This window comes from Giraffa tippelskirchi, chromosome 12 (genome assembly GCF_054371585.1).
Source record: "Giraffa tippelskirchi isolate mGirTip1 chromosome 12, T2T-mGirTip1v1.2.pri, whole genome shotgun sequence".
NCBI lineage: Eukaryota > Metazoa > Chordata > Mammalia > Artiodactyla > Giraffidae > Giraffa > Giraffa tippelskirchi.
The window spans coordinates 46997794-47019246 of record NC_137286.1 but is presented as its reverse complement, the minus strand read 5'-3'; the positions used below and the strand labels follow the sequence as shown (position 1 = coordinate 47019246).

The 21453-nt window shown below is 46.4% G+C and overlaps 2 protein-coding genes across 6 annotated transcripts in view; one reads left to right on the top strand and one right to left on the bottom strand.

Annotated features, from left to right (window-relative positions):
- The window catches only part of LOC145530503 (uncharacterized), an 87779-nt gene that overhangs the window by 54956 nt on the left and 11370 nt on the right, over positions 1 to 21453 (top strand). For 2 of the 3 annotated variants that reach the window (XR_014071845.1, XM_081551983.1), the window contains exons 6-7: positions 13496 to 13597; positions 14440 to 16143. Coding sequence is in view for 2 of the 3 variants with exons in the window: in XM_081551983.1 (XP_081408109.1) it covers positions 13496 to 13525 (30 nt within the window). In the remaining variant the exon portion in view is untranslated. Of the gene's footprint in view, positions 1 to 13495; positions 13598 to 14439; positions 16144 to 17243; positions 17374 to 21453 lie in introns of those variants that run through there. The other variant, XM_081551982.1, reaches the window with a different exon arrangement.
- Positions 7527 to 21453, bottom strand: part of LOC145530502 (uncharacterized) — a 146767-nt gene continuing 132840 nt past the window's right edge. For all 3 annotated transcript variants that reach the window (XR_014071844.1, XR_014071843.1, XM_081551980.1), the window contains 2 exons: positions 13892 to 13989; positions 7527 to 9590 (listed from right to left, as the gene is read on the bottom strand). Coding sequence is in view for 1 of the 3 variants with exons in the window: in XM_081551980.1 (XP_081408106.1) it covers positions 9587 to 9590; positions 13892 to 13989 (102 nt within the window). In the remaining 2 variants the exon portion in view is untranslated. The remainder of the gene's footprint in view (positions 9591 to 13891; positions 13990 to 21453) is intronic.

The following is a 21453-nucleotide window of genomic DNA, read 5'->3' as shown; positions in this document are numbered from 1 at the left end:
AGGTTTGTGTATATGTGGAAGGAAGGAAGGAGATGTTCACTGTGAATCATCTATTACAGACATGGTTTCTGGTGTATATGTTAGAGATACAGACTTAAGTGTATATGTGGAAGCAAGGTAGATGGAAGGAGGGAAAGGAAGGAAGGAGAGAATCCTTGTGAAATACCTCTTACAGATACAGGCTTCTGTGTATACAGTAGTCCTTAATTCATAATTCATCCCTGGCTATTCATTCTTTTTTTGTGGGGTTTTTTTGGTAATTCCTTGTTTCGCTTTAAATTTTCAGAGTCTCTTTTGTGTTGTAAATTAGTTTGTATATATCACTTTTTTATTTGCCTAGAAGGAATATCATATGCTATTCTCTTCCTGCCTGGCTGAATACAGTTAGTGTATGATCTCACATAGCCCATAATTTCATCATTTTAGTGCTGCTTTTGTGAGTCTGATTAGCACCAAGGTATTTGTACCCCGTCTGCAATCAGCTTCATTCTGTCAGAGGACACCTCTTGGTTCTGTGTTTTGGCTACAGGAAGCAGTGCAGCAGCGAATGTTGGGGTGCACGTGTCTTTCTGAATGACGGCTTTCTCGGGGACACAGGCCCCGCCGTGGATGTCGAATACCAGGCTTTGCTCTCTTCACCGTGCTGAGGCTGTCTTCTCTGAGGTGACAGCAGTGTCCATCCCCACCACCTGTGCAGCGGGGTTCAGTCATGTCCTGGCTCTCTCCTGCTTTTACTGTTTGTAGACCTTTGCCGGTGCTGCTGCTAAGTCACTTCCGTCGTGTCCGATTCCACGCGACCCCATAGACGACAGCCCATCAGGCTCCGCTGTCCCTGGGATTCTCCAGGCAAGAATACTGGAGTGGGTTGCCATTTCCTTCTCCAGTGCATGAAAGTGAAAAGTGAAAGTGAAGTCGCTTAGTCGTGTCCGATTTTTAGCGACCCCATGGACTGTAGCCTACCAGGCTCCTCCATCCATGGGATTTTCCAGGCAGGAGTACTGGAGTGGGGTGCCATTGCCTTCTCCATTTAGACCTTTGAGGATATCCATTCTGACTGGTGGGATCTGATTTCTTGTTATTGTTTTGATGATCATTCCTCCTGTAATAATTACGATGCTGAACATCTTGTTCTGTGGCCATTTGGAGTTGTTTTTTTTTTTTCTTCTTTCTTTTCCATAAAGGATTTGAGGAAATTGACATGTCCTAATTGACTTCTTGAAAGTTGAATGTGTTTGGAAATTTTTCTGCAGTACCCACCATAGGACATTTCCTGAGGGCAGCTCTTATTAAAAGCCCCCTTGGTCTTGTGAACTGGACATGCAATTAGGCACTGCTGGTCAATTTGTATTCATAGGAAATGTCCACAAGACAGCAGCATTTCTTCATGCCCAACTGTTGTTCCTGGAGCAAAGAGATCTTTAGGAAAAACCGGCTTCCTGGGCTGTGAATTACAGTGGAAAGTGTCTGAGCAAACACTCAAGGGCCTGTGTCTCACTACTTCTTCCCTAAAGCTCCACCCTCCCCTTTAGACACCTCCCCACCTGGGCCACAGCAGCCTGCTGAGGTGCCTAGGAGGCTGCATCTCAGGAAGAAGGCTAGAACTGGGGACCCACCATGAGGAGATCGGGAAGTGAGGTTAATTTTCCATGGTCCTGGAGGTCAGAAGACTGAGCCACCATCTTTTGGGTTTAGAAGGGAGGTCAGTTAAGGACACCCTGCCCGGCTGTCCCATCCCCATCTAGTCCAGCCATGGGACCCAAGCCTACTCAGGCTCCAGGGGTGGGTTAACAGCCCAAGTCAGGGAGTTCAGAGGAAAGAAAATAGGCATTCCTTTTCTTGGTTTCACTTTTCTTTAATCTCTAGTTTTTTGCTTCAGGTTAGTGTACAGCCTCCTGACTCAATTATGACATACACAAACAGCGGATCTTTTGTTATGGGACCTCTAAGCAAATGTTGACCACGTGTTTGACTATAAGACTTCTAGGCAGATGCTCAGCTCGTGTTTATCTAGAGGCCTCAATGCTCTTGCTCAATTCATGTGTGTCTATGAGGCCTCAAGGCAGACGCTCACCTCATCTGTGACTATGAGGCATCTAGAAAGACTTGCAGCTCATGTCCTCATCTTGTCGTGTAGGCATTTGGGTTTTTCTTCTTTTTCCTTTCCTAAAAGGGTGCAAGGAAAATTGACCTTTGAAATTAGCCTCTTGAAAGTCAGTTGTGTTTGGAATTCATTTCTGCAATACCTGCCCCAGGACCTTTCCTGAGGGCAGCTGTCATTAGCTGCCCCGTGGGCCTTTTGAATTGGAGGAGCCAGTCAGTACTGGTGGGCAAGTTGTTGTTACAGGGTATGTCCACAAGGCGGCAGCACTTCTTCATGCCCAGCTCTGATTCCACCTGTAACCAGAACCTTAAGGAAAGTCGACTTCCTGGGCTGTGAATTAGAGTGGAATGTGCCTGAGCAAACACCCAAGCCCTTCTGTCTCACCACTTCTTCCCCCCTGAAGCTTCACTCCTCCCCTCTAGCCTCATGCCTACCTGGGCACCACTCCCTGCTGAGATGCCTAGGGGGCTGTGCTCTCAGGAAGGAGTCTTGAGCTGGGGACCCCAGCACCAGGAGACCTGGGGTCTGGGTGATTTTCCGTGTTTCTCAAAGTCAGAGGGTCGGGCCAGTAGGATTTGGGTTCACTAGGGATTCTGGTCCAAGACAGGACAAACCAAACTGTACAGGTTTAAGAGGAGTCGCTATGATGGGCACCCTGCTGTGCTGTCTCTACCCATCCCCAGTCCAGCCCTGGGACTGAGCCTCCTCAGGTCCGGGGATGGGATAAGAGCCCATGTCTTGGAGGAGGCAGGGAATAAAGTAGGCATTACTTTCCTTTCCTTTTCCTTAGTCTCATGCTGATGCTCTGTTGAAGTCTAGTCCATTTGCAGTTTTGAGCTTGTCCTCAGTGTACAACGAACCGATTCAGTTATGACAGATACATTCAGCATATGTGTAGTGTTTTTTTGTTTTGATTTTTTTGCCATAGAGTTTATTGAACAAGGTTCAGTAAAGTTCTCTATTCTGATCTTCAGGTCCCTGTGGAGTATGTATTAGAGATACAGATTTTTTGTACATGTGCAAGGAGCCAAGGAAGTAGTCCTTGTAGATTATCTATTCCAGCGATAGATTTCTATGAATATGTTAGAAACAAATACTTCTATGTATATGTGCATGGAAGTGAAAGGTTGCCACAATGATGCCGGGATTCTTGGCCTCCAGAGGAGAGGAATTCAATCTGGGCCAGAGATGAGGCTTGATCACTCAGAGCATTTTTGTGTTAAAGTTTTATTAAAGTACAAAAGAGACAGAGAAAACATCTGACATAGACATCAGAAGGTGGCAAGAAAGAGTGCCCCCTTGCTAGTTTTTAGCAAGAAGTTATATACCTATTAGCGAGCTGCTAATTAGAGAAAGGAAATGTCTCAAAACTCAGAGAGTGGCACCAGGCCCCTCACCCACAACATGCATTTTGAGATAACATTGGCACAGGGTGAGGCATCGAGGGCCATAAAACAACTGACATGAATCTTGATGAAAGGCAGTTTTCCAAGCAAATACACAGTTTCATTAACATAGCTTAAGAGAACATTTCCATGAGTGAAACATACTGGTTTGTTGAGCCATCATTGGTTCTGAGTCTCAGGCAGAACTGACTTGAAGAAAGACAGAATCTAACATAGTTCATTATCGTAGCTTAATTAAAACATTTCCATAAGAAAAAGGCATTGGTTAGCTCAAGGTTTGAGAAAAGTTAAGTTCAGGTGGAACAAGGTGTCGTCATGGCAACACAGAATTTTAAAAGAAACCTTTTAATTTTTAGAGCCGAGGGAAAAAAACAGTCTGACACTTGGAGTTTGTTTCCTCCTGCCGCTTAAGCGAGAGATTAAACAAGTCTGACCCTTCCTCAGTTTGGGGGACCCTAGGCTTCCTGCCTGTAGCCCTCTCAGAAGGAAGGAAGGAAGGCAGGACATAATCCTTGTGGATTAGCTCATACAGATCAGATTTCTGGAGGTAGGTTAGGTACACAGATTTCAGGGCCTATGTGGAAGGAAGGAAGGAAGGAGGAAATAATCCTTGTGGATTATCTACTACAGCTACAGATTTCTTTGTATACATGAATACCAACCTCCTAATTCATCCCTGGCCCTTTCCTGTTTTTTGTTTCTTTTTTTTTTTTTAACCCTTAGTTTGTGTTTGCAGCGGAGAGTTTCTTCTTATGTTGTAAATTACTTCCTCTCTATGTCATTCTTTCAGCTTTACCCTCAAGAGACATCATCTGCTATTTTCCTTCTCTGTTGCTAACTTCTCTTAAGTGTATTTTCCTCCAAGGTCCATCCTTTTTGGGACTGTCGGCCTAATTTCATAATTTCAGAAGTGGGGCTTCAAGTCTGAGTAATAGCCCTTTGTATATAGGTACCACATGACTGTAAGATTTCATCCGTCAGTGGACCTATTCTTGGGTCTGTGTCTTAGCGATTGGAGGAACCACTGCAGTGAACGTTGGGTGTCTGTTATCATTTTCAATGGCGGTTTTTCGTAATAATAGGCTGAGGTGTGGGTATTAGAATCCTAGGTTTAGCTCTCTCGAAATATTTTGCTCACCCTTATGGCAGAAAGTGAAGAGGAACTAAAAAGCCTCTTGATGAAAGTGCAAGAGGAGAGTGAAAAAGTTGGCTTAAAGCTCAACATTTAGAAAACTAAGATCATGGCATCTGGTCCCATCACTTCATGGGAAATAGATGGGGAAACAGTGGAAACAGTGTCAGACTTTATTTTCTTGGGCTCCAAAATCACTGCAGGTGGTGATTGCAGCCATGAAATTAAAAGATGCTTACTCCTTGGAAGAAAAGTTATGACCAACCTAGATAGCATATTAAAAAGCAGAGACATTACTTTGCCAACAAAGGTCTGTCTCGTCAAGGCTATGGTTTTTCCAGTAGTCATGTATGGATGTGAGAGTTGGAATGTGAAGAAAGCTGAGGGCTGAAGAATTGATGCTTTTGAACTGGGGTGTTGGAGAAGACTCTTGAGAGTCCCTTGGACTGCAAGGAGATCCAACCAGTCCATCCTAAAGGAGATCAGGTGTTCATTGGAAGGACTGATGTTGAAGCTGAAACTCCAATACTTTGGCCACCTCATGAGAAGACTTGACTCATTGGAAAAGACCCTAATGCTGGGAAGGATTGGGGGCAGGAGGAGAAGGGGACAACAGAGGATGAGATGGCTGGATGGCATCACCAACTCACTGGACATGGGTTTGGGTAGACTCCAGGAGTTGGTGGTGGACAGAGAGGCCTGGCGTGCTACAATTCATAGGGTCGCAAAGAGTCGGACATGACTGAGCGACTGAACTGAACTGAACTGAACTGTGGCTGTCCTTGAGACTGTCCCTTCAAGGGGCTGTTGCCAATGTGTATTCACAGAGAACATGAAGGGAGTGTTCCCTCATCTCCCGGCTCTCTCCTCCATGCACTGTTTGCAGACAGTTAGGATGGCCATTCTGTCGGACAGGATTGATTTCTTGTTGTCATTTTGATCAGCACTGCTCCTGTAATAATTCAGGATGCTGAGCATCTTGTCCTGTGGCCATCTGGGTTCTTTCCTTTTTTTTTTTCTTTCCTTAAAGGTTGTGAGGAAAACTGACCTTTGCAATTGGGTTCTTAAAAGTCGGTTGTGTTTGGAATTTCTGCAATACCTGCCGCAGGACCTTTCCTGAGGGCAGTTGTCTGCTGAGGCCTCTGGCCATACATTCAGCTCAGTGTGTCCATGAGGCCTCTAGGCAGACGCTCAGCTCCTGTGTGTCTGTGAGGCTTCTGGGCAGATGCTCAGCTCCTCTCTCAGAAGCTTCTCGGCAGATGTTCAGCTTGTGTGTGTCTCTGAGGACTCGAGGCAGACACTCAGTTCCTGTGTCTATGAGGCCTTTAGTCAGATGCTCAACTCCTGTGTTTCTATGAAGCCTCTAAGCAGATGCCCAGATCATGTGTGTCTATGAGGTCTGTAGGCATAAGCTCAGCTCATGTGTATATATGAGGCCTCCAGGCAGATGCTCGGCTCTTGTCTATGAGGCCTTTGGCCGTGCACTTAACTCGTGTGTGTCTATGAGGTCTCTATGCAAAAGCTCAGCTTGTGTGTGTCTGTGAGGCCTCTAGGCAGACCCTCAGCTCTTGTGTGTCTATGACATCTCTAAGCAGACCCTCAGCTCTTGTGTGTCTATGAGGCCTCTAGGCAGACCCTCAGCTCGTGTGTGGCTATGACATCTCTAGGCAGACCCTCGGGTCTTATGTGTCTGCAAGGCCTCTAGGCAGATGCTGAGCTCGTGTGCGTCTACAAACCTCTAGGCAGATTCTCAGCCTGTGTCTCTACAGTGGCCTCTCACTGACGCTCAACTTCAGTGTGACTATCAGATCTCTAACAATGCTCAGCCTGTGTCTATATAGAGGCCCTAGCCGATGCTCAGGTTGTGTGTGTCTGTGAAGTCTGTAGGCTGACACTCAGCTCGTGTTTATCTAGAAATCTGAAAATAATGCTCAACCCGTGTGTATCTCTGAGACCTCTCTGCTGACACTCACCTATTGTCTGTCCGTGAGGCCTCTGGTCAGGCTCTCAGCTCATGTGTGTGTCTGAGGCCTCTAGGCAGATGCTAACCTCCTGTGTTTCTATGAGGCCTCCATTCAGAAGCTCAGCTCGTGTGTGTCTATGAGTTCTCTAGGCACACGCTTAGCTTGTGTGGGTCTATGTAGCCTCTAGGCAGACGCTTAGACTTTGTCTCTACACAGGCCTCTTGTCAGATGCGAAGCTTGTGTTTATCTTTGAGGCCTCCAGGCAGATGCTCATCTCGTGTGTATATATGAGACCTGTAGGCAGACACTCAGCTCCTGTCAGACTACAGACCTAGAGACTGACCCTCATCTTGTGTGTGTCTGTGAGGCCTCTAGGCAGACGCTCAGTTCGTGTGTTTGAGGCCTCTAGTCTGACGCTCAGCTCACGTTGTCTATGAGTCACCTGGGCAAATGCTCAGCCTGTGTCTAACTAGAAGTCTGTATGCTGACACTCAGCTCGTGGGTGACTATGGGCCTCCAGGCAAATGCTCAGCTCATGGGTGACTATGAGGCCAGATTGTTTAATTTTGAGCCATTCAGGGGCTTTGTTCTCCTGATCTTAACGTATCTAATGTGCACCCCATAGATCTTACCTTTGGGATAGATGAAAGTTTTCCCACTTTTATCAGCTGTAAAATGCCAAACACAGAAGACCCAGACAGATTCCAACAAAACCGGCACACATTCCAGCATCAATGCATCCAGATGAACTGATTCCCAGATTGGGTAATAAATTTACCCTATAAAACAAAGAACTAATTCCAACTAGGCTACCCACCCCCACAAGATTTACCTCCCAAATGAACCAGTTCCAACTGGACCAGTTCCTAAATCAGGTTGTTATAGCCACGCGTTCCGGGAAACAAGCTCACTTAGAAGGACGATGCAGATAGTGAAGTGCAGTTTATTACACCAGCGGGCCCAAGGCAGAGTCTCCTCTTAGCCAAGGACCCCGACCAACATTTGTTTATGTAAGTCACAAGGAAGTTGGGTGGTGGGTTCAGACACGTACACATGGGGTATAAAAGATTTTCACAAAGGAACGGTAAATACAATCACAATAACCCCATCATTCATGTGTTATGTGTTCAAACAGTCAATAATCAATAAGCCTGAGGTTACATTCCAAACAGTCAATAATCGATAAGCCTGAGGTTACAGATAAGAATTTATGACCTGTCCGGAGGGGGTCTTATCCTTCTATTGTCTTTTCCACAGGCACTAAGCACAGAGTTCAGAGTCCATTAGAGAGGTGGCCAAGCATAATCAGCATGAACAGGCCTAAGATGGAGTCCAGGCCCTTTGAATTCCTTCTTCATTCCCCCCTCTTGATGCTCCTAGTTTCCATAATGAGCATCATTCATTGAGATATATTGTACTTTAGCCCTCTGGCCACCCACATGAGAGAAGGCTATCAACCTCTGGGTTACAAAGTTCACAAGACATTGTAAGAAGCAGAGCCCACAAAGCAGTATGATTAGAACTATTATGACAACAGTAACAATAGTTTTCCACAAATCTCCCTTTACCCAGGACAGGACCGAAGTCCAAAAGGGAATATTTTCATCAGACATGGCTTTCACTTGATTTTGCATATCTTCCAAGGCAGTAGATACATTTTTAGACAGGTCAGGGATGTATACACAACATCCGACTTTAATTATGGCGCAAGTCCCTCCCTGGGCTGCTGTGAGTATGTCTAATGCCATCCTATTTTGAATTACTGCCCTCCTCATCTGAATTTGTTCTTCATTCAAGGCTTGAATGGCTTTTTTACTGTCTAAGAGGGCCTATTTAGTGAAATTAGTTAAGGCCTCTACCTTAATCATGATATCCGTTGTCCCTACAGAGGGTACAAACAAGGCAGCAAGATAGTCATACCATTGGAACACAGATCTTGTCCATCTTGCATGCAGATAGGGCAGGTTTACTGGAGGTTGATGTAGGCTAGGCTTAATACTGCCATGGGCGAAAGTAAATCCCAGTGTGCAACGCCCTACCCAGCCAACTGGTAACCATGGCCATAAGTTAAGCCCACAGAGCCACTGGGTCCCGTTGGGGGCTACCCAACAGATTCCGGGATTATATTTCCAGTCGGAACCGGGCCACTGAACCGACTGATTGGGGTGATAGGTAACTTCTATGATTTCTTTACATTGTTCAGGAGACAAATGACCCATATATTTTAATTCTTTTGGGTCTACGTGGTGGTCTCCAAATCCAACTTTGTGGGGTTTTTTTTGTTCCCAGCAAATAGTAGCGGGAGCAATCACCTGTCCTTTCTCAGTAGTCATCCAGAAATATTCATCCCAGACTTGGTAGTATTGCTCAAGGTACCGGGAGGCCTGTCCCCCTTGTAAGGGAGCCCTTCTCTTTTTTTTTCATATATGAGGTATAAGCTCTTGTTACCTCCATAAGACTAGTGTTCATATTAAGTGTAACCCCATGTCCCTGGCCCATTGAGGGCTTTTTTTTTTTACACCAGGAGAGCAAAGAAAGGTTATGATTGGTGAGAGAAAGGAAAGTACCCTTTTGTTGTTTCAAGAAGGAGCACAGTGGTATAAAGTCTCCATAAAGAAGTGGCGATACCCACCAGGGGAGTCCGTCCATAACTGACAGGGGCATAGCCCCACATACCCAACAATCGGAGGAGTTGTGGAAGTCCGTGTAGGAATGTGCCCATGAGATGAAGACGTTGTCCTGTGCAGGAACAGTGGTCAGGTTCAGAACTGCGTTGGTGAGGCCGAGTAGCAGGAGTCGTTTACCCAGCTCCATCCTAGAGAGAGCTCGTCTGGGACCTCGTTTTCTTCTTCCTCTTCAGAATGATCTTGGTTTCCCGTGGGCGGTAGGGTCTTTCTGGGTGGTCAACTCGGCGTCTTCTGGGTCAGCGTGGTATGCCTTCTTCGCTCTAGTGTGATGGATCCAAGGGACAATGCCTGCAACTTTAACTGCGGTAGGGGTGGTTAAAACAACAGTTTAAGGACCTTTCCATCGGGGGGCCAGTGAGTCATGTTTCCAGTCTTTCACCCATACCTGGTCCCCTGGTATAAACTCATGCATCTGCTCCCCCAAGGGGAACGGTATTCTTTCTTGCACAAACTTAGTTACTTGATTAATTACCTTACCTAGTTGTTCCATCTGCTGTGATATCCCGTCTCCCCTTACCTGAAGTATATCAGTTGTTACCTGTCTTATTATGGGAGGAGGCCTCCCATATACAATTTCATAGGGAGAGTAGCCGTGGGACCGTGGGGTCATCCTGAGTTTGAGCGAGGCCATGGGAAGTAAATCTACCCAGGAATAGTCAGTTTCTATAATCCATTTTGAAAGTGTCTCCTTTAGTGTCTGGTTAGTTCGTTCTACCATTCCGGAGCTCTGAGGCCGGTAGGCGGTGTGTAACTTCCATTTTATATTCATGGCTTTTACTTACTTGTTGTATCAGATCTGATATGAAGGCTGGGCCGTTATCTGATTCTATGCTGGTGGGGAATCCAAATCGGGGAACTATTTCCCTAAGCAGGCTCGAGCTACTTCTGATGCTCTCTCAGTTCGGGTGGGGAAGGCCTCCACCCATCCCGAGAATGTACATACCAGGACCAACAGGTAGCGAAAATGGCGATATGGTTTCATCTCAGTGAAGTCCACTTCCAGATGTTCAAAAGGAAGAGTACCTTTTAATTGGATACCTGGAGGTTTTGGTCTGCACCCTGGAGCGGCGTTAATCTGAGAGCAGGCGTTGCAATTTTGGAATTCTGTTCTACATAGAGAGGAGAGGTGAGGAACCAGAAAATACCTTCGGATCAATTCCTCTAATTTGTCATGTCCCAGGTGCGTCATGCGATGAGCTTGGCTCACCAGAGAGGCGGCCATCTTTTCAGGCACTAGTAGCTTACCATCCAGTAGTTCCCACCATCCTTTTTCTGTCTTGGTGGCTCCCTCCGCGTCAGCTAGTTGGTTTCGAGCCTCAGTGTATGTTGCGGAGTCTAGGGCCAGCTCGGGTAGCTCAGCTAGGACAAAAGTTCTCATGGGGATTTCCCCAGATTCTTTTTTGTCCTCAGCTGCTCGTCTGGCGGTCTCGTCAGCCAGCCTATTCCCTCGAGCCTGTGGGGTGTCTTCCTTCTGGTGCCCAGGGCAGTGCATGACTGCTACCTCCGTGGGACTCCAGACAGCGTCTAGCAGAGTCAGGATCTCCTCCTTATTCTTAATGTCCTTTCCATTGGCTGTTAGAAGGCCTCTCTCCCGGTATAGCGCCCCATGTATGCAGAGCGTAGCAAAAGCATGCCAGGAGTCGGTGTAGACGTTCACCTTATTACCCTTTGACAATTGCAGTGCCCGGACTAAGGCCCATAATTCAGCTCGTTGGGCTGACCACTGTTGTGGTAAGGAGCCGGCCTCGATAACAGTCCTCTCTGTGACTACAGCATAGCCTGACATTCGCTGTCCTAGCTTTACCAGGCTGGTGCCATCAGTATACAGAGTCCAGTCAGGATTTGAAATTGGCCTGTCTTGGAGATCTGGACGGCTAGCATAGACCTCCTCTAAGACTTCTTGCAATCGTGAGTGAGTCCACCTTCTCCTGTTGGGAGAAGCGTTGCCGGGTTTAAACCCTGGCAAGGCTCGATACGGAGGTTGGGGTTTTCACATAGCAGTCCCTGGTATTGAATAATCCGGGAATTGGACAGCCATTTGTGGGGATCTCCTCGAAGGAAGGTGTTGACTTCATGTGGGACCTTTACGATCAGGTCCTGACCGAAAGTTAATTTTGTGGCTTCATGTACCAGTAAGGTGACTGTGGCTACTGCCCGCAGACAGCTAGGCCAGCCGGTGGCAACGTTATCAAGTCGCTTTGAAAGGTAAGCTATCAGCCTGTCCCACGTTCCCAAGGTTTGAGTCAAAACCCCCATGGCTGTTTTATCTTTCTCGGTCACATATAAGGTGAATGGTTTGGTGAGGTCTGGCAATCCCAAGGCGGGGACAGAGGTGATTGCTAGTCTTAGCTCCTCAAAAGTTTTTTTCTGTTTCTCAGTCCAACTTACTGGATTTTCTTCAGGCCCTGTCAGGAGCTCAAATAGGGGTTGGGCTATTTGAGAATACCTTGGAATCCAAACCCTGCAGAATCCAGTGGCTCCTAGGAACTCCCTGACTTGTTGCCGAGTCTTAGGCGTGGAGAGCCTCAGAATTACCTCTTTTCTAGATTGATCTAGCAATCTTATGCCTTATTCTTCCCTTTGGCTCTTTGGCAGAACGGAGCCTTTGTTTAATTCCAGTGGTTCCTCCCCCTTGTCCCGGAGTACTTACCGGGAGTGGAGGGTAGAGTTTAGGGAACGTAGAGGCAGCATCCGGGGTGGTAGAGTCCGGTGGGCTCATTGTCCCTCCAGCTGAGGCTGGAGCCTGCCGAGTGGGCGGCTCTACAACCTGTGGAGCTGTTGGGACCGCTGAGGAGTCCGGGAGGCTTACCGGTCTCGGGCTGGTTCCTCCGGTTGGGCCTCCAGCGGCCGCGCTGATACTAGTTGGCGGGACCATCATCCAATACGGCGGTGGGGGAAGTTCATCTCTTTCAGGGTCCTGTAAAATTTCCTCCTCATCCTTGGTTACCTTTTGGGCCATCAAGATTTTTCCTTCCCCGCCATGAGCATAAAAACGGGCCCATTTGGGGGGGGGGGGGTCTTGGGCTATTCCCAGCCAAGAGTCTATGTACGCGAACTGATCGGGGTGTCCGGGCTTTCCCGTAAATATAGCATAGACTGCCTTTATGAGATTTAAGTCCATAGTTCCCTCTGGTGTCCAGCCAACTCCCACGGAAGGCCATTCGACTTCACAAAGGGTACGGAGCCGGCCTGGTGTCATTTTCTTTTCATAGTCTCCATCAAACCCTTTCTTAAAATTCTTAATCATATTCTCCAATACAGTGGCCTTAGATCCGCTTCCTCCCATTTTCTTACCTCTGGATTTCCCTGTCCCAGGGCCTTCCTGAGAAGCCAATCTACCTGTTTCCACTGGTAGGGGAGATGATGGGTCACACAGCAGATGGGTACCTCCTGGGGGAGGGCAGAATACGAGCACATGGAATTCAATATCTCCTTTTTAAAACCCTGTGGTGACCGTTCGGCATGTTCCCTATGACGGCGTGGACACACCTCCTAACTGGCTTTCTTAAACCCTAAGTTCCCTTTCTTTATCCCTGGCACGGCCGTCGACCCGAGTGCCGAGTAGCTATTGTCGCCAACCTAAACCAGTTTCCTATGTGTCTCCCTTCTGGTCCCTCCCAGGGGGGTGATCAGGCCCCCTCTTCCACCCTACCGGGTGGGTTCTTCCCTACCTGAGCGCTCAGTTCCCTTGCTGCCGTTCACTACCTGCCAAAGCGAAGAAACCGGGTGTTGAAAGGCCGAGTTCTTCCAGAGGGGCGAGGCGCCTTTCCTCCTCTAGGAGATTCAAGCTACAAAGCCTCGGGGTGGCCTCAAACGAGACTTGTCTCCTCAAAGTGAGGAGTTTCCCGGCCAATGCACCAAATGTTATAGCCACGCGTTCCGGGAAACAAGCTCACTCAGAAGGACGATGCAGATAGTGAAGTTCAGTTTATTACACCGGCGGGCCCAAGGCAGAGTCTCCTCTTAGCCAAGGACCCCGACCGGCATTTGTGAAAATCTTTTATACCTCATGTGTACGCGTCTGAACCCACCACCCAACTTCCTTGTGACTTACATAAACAAAGAAAAGGTAAATACAATCACAATAACTCCATCATTCATGTGTTATGTGTTCAAACAGTCAATAATCAATAAGCCTGAGGTTACAGATAAGAATTTATGACCTGTCCGGAGGGGGTCTTATCCTTCTATTGTCTTTTCCACAGGCACTAAGCACAGAGTTCAGAGTCCATTAGAGAGGTGGCCAAGCATAATCAGCATGAACAGGCCTAAGATGGAGTCCAGGCCCTTTGAATTCCTTCTTCAAGGTAAATACAGTTACCCTACAGTTGAGCTACTTGCAACTATGGTAGGCATGCCCCATGAGGACTAGTTCCCAATGAACCTGTTCAAGATAGAGTCCAACAACACCTCCCCTCTGCAAATGGGTACCCAACCAAATTTGTTTATACTGTAAAGGAAAAGCCCAGATTGAGGACAAAATATGTTTCCATGTGCACACTGGAGCAACTTGCCCTCCAAAATCGAACCGATCGGCTCTTAACACAAAAGGACACAAAAAAACATACTGGCTGAACTGCTATGGAATTGCGTATACTTACCCTACAAATGAAATTGAGTCCCTCAACTCCAGAAGTTTGTCGGTTCCTTGTCTCAACTGCCAAGTCCTGGGGGGTGGCTGGTGCCACTTCAGGGAATCCTGAAGGAAAGAACTTCAGGACAACAAATGATCCAAGCAGCTGCTAGGGTCTTGCCCCAGTATTCCCTGATCAGGGCCGGCTAGCCACGGGCAGCAAGGCTCCTGGCTGGCTAAGCCAAATTGTTCCCAAGTCCAAGGTTACTCTGCTCACCACACAATAGGCCAATGAATCTGAAAGATGAGGTGTTGTGGCAAGGAAGGGACTTTAATCGGGGAGCCAGCAGACTGAGAAGATGGCAGGCTAGTGCCTCAAATTAACCATCTTATTGGGGTCTGGATGCCAGGTTGTTTGATAGACTAGAGAGAAAGAAGCAATGAGGAACTAAAATCAAAAGGCAGGAGAGGGAGATGCAGTGGGGAAGTAAATTGAGAGGGTCTTCAGTCTTGCAAAACATTTCCAAGGGAATGAAAAGCCTTCTGAAAGGGTGTGTTAATCTGTCCTATTTACAGGTGGGCAGGGACAAACTATCTCTCCCTGAGCTGAACAAAGGCACTTTAGTTTACAGTCAAGCAGGGGGATAGGGACCTCCAGGCAAGCCATTCAGTGCAATTATAATAATTAAAGCAATGAAAAGCAAGTCAAAAACAGTTTTCAACATGGAGTCAGAATTGATTTTCTCCATGCAACAAGATGGCGACTGCAGCCATGAAATTAAAAGACACTCTTTGGAAGAAAAGTTTTATGACCAACCTGGACAGCATATTAAAAAGCAGAGACATTACTTTGCCAACAAAGGTCCATCTAGTCAAAGCCATGTTTTTTCCAGTAGTCATGTATGGATGTGAGAGTTGGACTATAAAGAAAGCTGAGTGCTGAAGAATTGTAGCTTTTGAATTGTGGTGTTGGAGAAGACTCTTGAGAGTCCCTTGGACTGCAAGGAGATCCAACCAGCCCATCCTAAAGGAAATCAGTCCTGAATATTCATTGGAAGGACTGATGTTGAAGCTGAAACTCCAATACTTTGGCCACCTGGTACAAAGAGCTGACTCATTTGAAAACACCCTGATACTGGGAAAGCTTGAAGACAGGAGGAGAAGGGGATGACAGAGGATGAGATGGATGGATGGCATCACCAACGCGATGGACATGAGTTTGAGCAAGCTCTGGGAGTTGGTGATGGACAGGGAGGCCTGGTGTGCTGCAGTCCACAGGGTCGCAGAGTTGGACACAACTGAGCAACTGAACTGATGCAACAAGGTGAAGGAACCCTCTTTCATGTTCCCTGAGAACAGACATGGGAAACAACCCCTTGACAGGACAGCCTCCACAGGCCAGAAGAAAAAAATTTCAAGACAGCTAAACCAGGGATTCTAATACTCTCACCTGAGCCTATAGTAAGAAAAACCATCATTCAAAAGGAAAAATGGACCCCAATATTCACTGCAGTGGTACCTCCAATTGCCAAGACACAGACCCAAGATAAGGTCCAATGACATATGAAATCTTAAACAAATGTGGTACAGATATTAAATGGGCTATTTACTCAGACTTGAAAAATCGACACTGAAATTATGAAATTAGGCCAACGGTCCCCACAGTGACAGACCTTGGAGGAAAATATGCTAAGAGAAATCAGCAACAGAGGAAGCAAATAGCAGATGTCCTGGAGGGCGAAACTGAAAGAAAAGAGAAAGTTGTTTACAACATAGAGACTCTGAGATGCAAACACAAACCCAGAATTCCAAAGGGGACGGGAAGGGGGGTGGGGAGGGGGGCGGGGGGGGGGAGAGCCGGGGATGAATTAGGAGGTCAGTACTAATGTATCCATGGAAATCTGTGTCTGAAATAAGTAATCCACAAAGATTATCTCCTCCTTCCTTCCTTCTTTCCTTCCGTCCTTCCTTTCACATGGGCACTAAAATCTGTATATCCAACATATATCCAGAAATCTCTATCTGTATGAGCTAATCCACAAGGCTTATCTCTGGCCTTCCTTCCTTCCATGCACATATACACAGAAGTATTAATCTCTAACATATACATAGAAATCTGTCGCTGGAACAGATAATCTACAAGGACTATTTCCTTCCTTGGTTCCTTGCATATGTGCAAAAAATCTGTATCTCTAATAAATAGTCCACAGGGACCTGATGATCAGAATATAGAACTTGACTGGACCTTGTTCAATAAATTTCATGGAAAAAAAATCAAAACAACTACACATATGCTGAATGTATCCGTCATAACCAAATCATTTCGTTGTACTCTGAGGACAGCACAAAACTTCAGATCGACTGGACTTCAACAGAGCATGGGGATGAGACTAAGGAAAAAGAAAGGAAAGTAACGCCTACTTTATTCCCTCCAACCTCCGAGACTTGGGCTCTTATCCCCTCCCGGGACCGTGAGGAAACCTGAGTCCCAGGGCTGGCCTGTGGCGGGTGGAGATGGCCCGGCAGGGTGCCCTTCAGAGAGATGCCTCTTAAACCTGTACTCTCTGGGTTTTTCTGGCTGAGACCAGAATCCCTAGTGCACCCCAGCGATGGTGGCCTGACCCTCTGGCCTCGAGGATACAGAGTAAAGTCACCGAGTGTCCAGGGTCCTGGTACTGGGGACACCAGCTGAAGCCTCCTTCCCGAGAGTGCAGCCTGCTAGGCACCTCAGCAGGGAGCAGTGCCCCAGGTAGGCATGAGTCTGGAGGGGAGGGGTAAAGCTTTTGGGGTAAGAAGTAGGGAGACGCAAACCCTTGGGTGTTTGCTCAGTCATATTCCACTCTCATTCACGGCCCAGGGAGCCAACTCCACCAAGGTTCTGGTTGAAGGTGGAACCAAACATGGGCATGAAGAAGTGCTGCCACCTCGTGGACATTCCTGTAACTACAACTGCACTTTGAATTCACAAGGCCTATGATGCCCTTAGGGATGGCTGCCCTCAGGAAAGGTCTTTCAGCAGGTTTTGCAGAAATAAATTCCAAAAACAGCTAACTCTTAACAAGCCAATGGCAACAGGTAAATTTTGCTCACACCCTTTAATGGAAAAAAAAAAAAGAACCCAAATCCAATCAGCCAGAAGCAAGATGCTCAGCAGCCCTGATTATGACAGGAGGAATGGCAATCAAAAACAACAACAAGAAATCAAATCCCATCTGACAGATGCAAACAGTAAATGGTGGAGACAGCAGGAAGACGACAAACCCCCCAACAAGTGCCGTGGGAATGGACATTGACAATAGCCCCTAGAAAGAACAGCCTCCACAGGCCAGAACTAAAAATTTCAACAGAGCTAAGCCTAGGAATTTAATATCCACACTTAGGCCCCTGTTACGAAAAACCATCACTGAGAATGATTCATGCACCCCAACATTCACTGCAGTGGGACCTCCAGATGCCAAGAGACAGACACGAGAAGAAGTCCATCCACAGATGAAATCTTAAAGAAATGGGGTACGTATATACAATGGGCTATTTCTCAGACTTGAAGAACTGCCACTGAAATTATGAAATCAGGTCAACTGTCCCCACAGAATGGACTTTGGAGCATCATACACTAAGTGAAGCCAGCAACGGACAAAGAAATAGGCAGATGATGTCCCTTCTAGGCAAAATAATAGAGGTACGGGGAAGTAAAGTACAACACAAAAAGAGTCTGGCATTCTAACACAAAGGATTCCCCCCAAAAAGTAAATAAAAGGAAACTGCCAGGGATGAGTTAGGAAGTTGTTACCAACCACACACAGAAATCTATCCCTGTAATAGATAAACCACAAGGATTATCTCCTTCCTTCCTTCCACATATGCACTGAAATCTGTATCTCTAACATGCTTATTGTTCTTTGGTCGCTAAGTTGTGTCCGACACTTTGCAACCCCATGGACTCTAGCCTGCCAGGCTCCTCTGCCCCTGGGATTTCCCAGGAAAGAATACTGGAGTGGGTTGCCATTTTCTTCTCTAATATACCCACAGGAATATGTATCTCTATTAGCTAATCCGCAGGGATTCCCCTCTGCCTGCCTGCCTGCTTGCTTCCTCTCCCTCATGCACGTATACAGAGAAATATTTATCTCAAACATAAACAATTAAATCAGTAGCTGTAATATGTAATCCACAAGGCCCACATCCTTCCTTCGTTCCTTGCACATGTACAAAAAAGCTCTACCTCTAATAATGTCCTAAAGGCATCTGATGCTTCAGCACAGAGAACTTACGTGACCTTGCTCAGTAACCTCTATGGCATAAGAATCAACAAAAAGTAGTAAAGCCTGTATGTGTATGTCATAGCTGAATCAGTCCATTGTACACTGTGCACAAGGAAAAAACTGTAAATTGACTTCAACATAGCGTGGGCATGAAATGATTAAAAAAAAAAAAAAGGAAATCATGCCTAGTTTATTCCCTGCACCTGTTGGATTTGGGATGCTATCCAAATTCTGGAACCTAGTAGGCTTGAGTTCAGGGCTGGACCGGGGTAGGGTCGAGACAGCGAAGCAGGGTGCCCATCATAGATACCCCTCTTAAATCTGTACTGTCTGGTTTGCCCTGCTCGGTCCAGAATCCTAGTGAACTCAGATCCTAATGGCCCGACCCTGTGACTTGGAAGAACACAGAAAATCACTCAGACCCCAGGTCTCTTGGTGCTGGGGTCCCCAGCTCAAGACTCCTTCCTGAGAGTGCAGCCTCCTAGACACCTCAGCAGGGAGTGGTGCCCCAGGTAGGCAGGAGGCTAGAGGAGGAAATGGTGAAGCATCAGGGGGGAAGAAGTAGTGAGATATAAGCCCTTGGGCGTTTGCTCCCGCACATTCCACTCTAAATCACAGCACAGCACAGCAACTGGACTTTCCCTAAGGCTCTGGTTGTGGATGGAACCAGAGATGGGCATGAAGACGTGCTGCCACCTTGTGGAAATTTCCTGTAACAGCAACTTGTCCACTAGTGCTGACTGGCACCTCCAATTCAAAAGGCCTGTGGGGCAGTTAATGACAGCTGCCCTCAGGAAAGGTCCCGCGGCAGGTATTGCAGAAATGAATTCCAAACACAACTGACTTTCAAAAAGCCAATTTCGAAGGTCAGTTTTCCTCACACCCATTAAGGAAAGAAAAAAACGAAAGAACCCAGACGGCCACTGTACAAGATGCTCAGCATTGCTAATTATTACAGGAGTGATGCCGATCAAAATGACAACAAGCAATCAAATCCCATCTGACAGCATGGGCATCCTAAGTGTCTGCAAACAGTACATGGCGGAGAGAGCCAGGAGATGATGGAACCCCTCTTCACGTGCCCTGGGACTAGACATGGGCAACAACCCCTTGAAGGGACAGCCTCCACAGGCCAGAAGAGAAAATTTCAAGACAGCTAAACCAAGGATTCTAATACCCACACCTGGGCCTATATTATGAAAAACCGTCATTCAAAATGACACACGTACCCCAACGTTCACTGCAGTGGTTCCTCCAACTGCCAAGACACAGACCCAAGATAAATGTCAATGACAGATTAAATCTTCAACAAATGTTCTACATATTTACAATGGGCTGTTATGCGGACTTTAAAACTGCCACTGAAATTATGAAGTTAGGCCAACGGTCCCCACAAGGATGGACCTTGGGGGATAGTACACTAAGAGAAATCAGCAACCGAGGAAGAAAATAGCAGATGATATCCCTGGAGGGCAAAACTGCAAAAAGGTAAGACACAGGAAGTCATTTACAACCTAAAAAGTGACTCTGAGATGCAAACACAAACCCAGAATTCCAAAGGGAGGAAAATAAAAATAAAAGGGAAAGAGTCAGGGATGATTTAGGAAGTCAGTACTAATGTATACACGGAAATCTGTGTCTGTAATAGGTAATCTACAAGGATTATCTCCTCCTTCCTTCCTTCCATCCTTCCTTTCACATAGGCACTGAAATCTGCATATCCACCATATATCCAGAAATCTCTATCTGTATGAGCTAATCCACAAGACTTATCTTCGGCCTTCCTTCCTTTCTTTCACATATACACAGAAGTATTTATCTATAACACAGACATAGAAATCTGTTGCTGGAATAGATGATCTACAAGGACTATTTCCTTCCTTGGTTCCTTGCACATGTACAACAAAATCTGTATCTCTAATAAATAGTCCACAGGGACCTGATGATCAGAATAGAGAACTTTATTGGACCTTGTTCAATAAACTCCATGGAAAAATATCAAAAACACTACACATATGCTGAATGTATCTGTCATAACTGAGTCAGTTCGTTGTACACTGAGGACAAGCACAAAACTGCAAATGGACTAGACTTCAACAGAGCATCGGAATGAGACTAAGGAAAAGGAAAGAAAAGTAATGCCTACTTTATTCCTTCTGACCTCCAAGACATGGGCTCTTATCGCATCCCTGGACCTGAGGAGGCCTGAGTCCCAGGGTTGGCCTGCGGTGGGGTGAGATGGCCCAGCAGGGTGCCCTTCACAGAGACACCCTTCATAGTGTTAGGGTCTCTTAAACCTGTACTATCTGTTTTTTTCTGGCTGGGACCAGAATCCTTAGTGCACCCCAGCAATGGTGGCCTGACCCTTTGGCCCTGAGGATACAGAGTAGACTCACCAAGCTGAAGCCTCCTTCCTGAGAGAGCAGCCTCTATATTTTGTACTAACATAAATATAGAAATGTGAATCTGCAGTAGATAAACCCAAGGATTATCTCCCTCCCTCCATTCCTTCCTTCCACATTTACACAGAAATCTGTATCTCTTAACATACACAGAAATTTCTGTCTCTAATAGATAAGGTCCATATAGTCAAAGCTATGGTTTTTCCAGTAGTCATGTATGGATGTGAGAGTTGGACCATAAAGAAGGAAGAGCGCCAAAGAACTGATGCAACACCACAGTGGTGTTGGAGAAGACTCTTGAGAGTCCCTTGGACAGCCAGGAGATCAAACGAGTCAATCTTACAGGAAATCAACCCTGAATAATCACTGGAAGGACTACTGCTGAAGCTCCAATACTTTGGCCACTTGCTGTGAAGAGCCAACTCAGTAGAAAAGACTCTAATGCTGGGAAAGATTGAAAGCAGGAGGAAAAGGGGATGACAAATGACAAGATGGTTGGGTGGCATCACTGACTCAATGGACAGGAGTTTGGGTAACCTCTAGGAGGTGGTGAAGGACAGGGAAGTCGGGTGTGCTGCAGTCCATGGGGTCGCAAAGAGTTGGAAATGACTGAGTGACTGAACAAAGCTAGTGGAGGTGATTGAAATCCAGCTGAGCTGTTTCAAATCCTCAAAGATGATTCTGTTCAAGTGCTACACTCAATATGATAGCAAATTTGGAAAACTCTATGATCCAACGGATGTTGGCAATTTGATCTTTGGTTCCTCTGCCTTTTCTAAATCCAGCTTATACATCTAGAATTTCTCAGCTCATGTACTGTTGAAGCCTAGCTTGAATGATTTTGAGTATTACCTTGCTGGCATGTGAAATGAGTGCAGTTGCACAGTAGTTTGAATATTCTTTGGCATTGTCCTTCTTTGGGATTG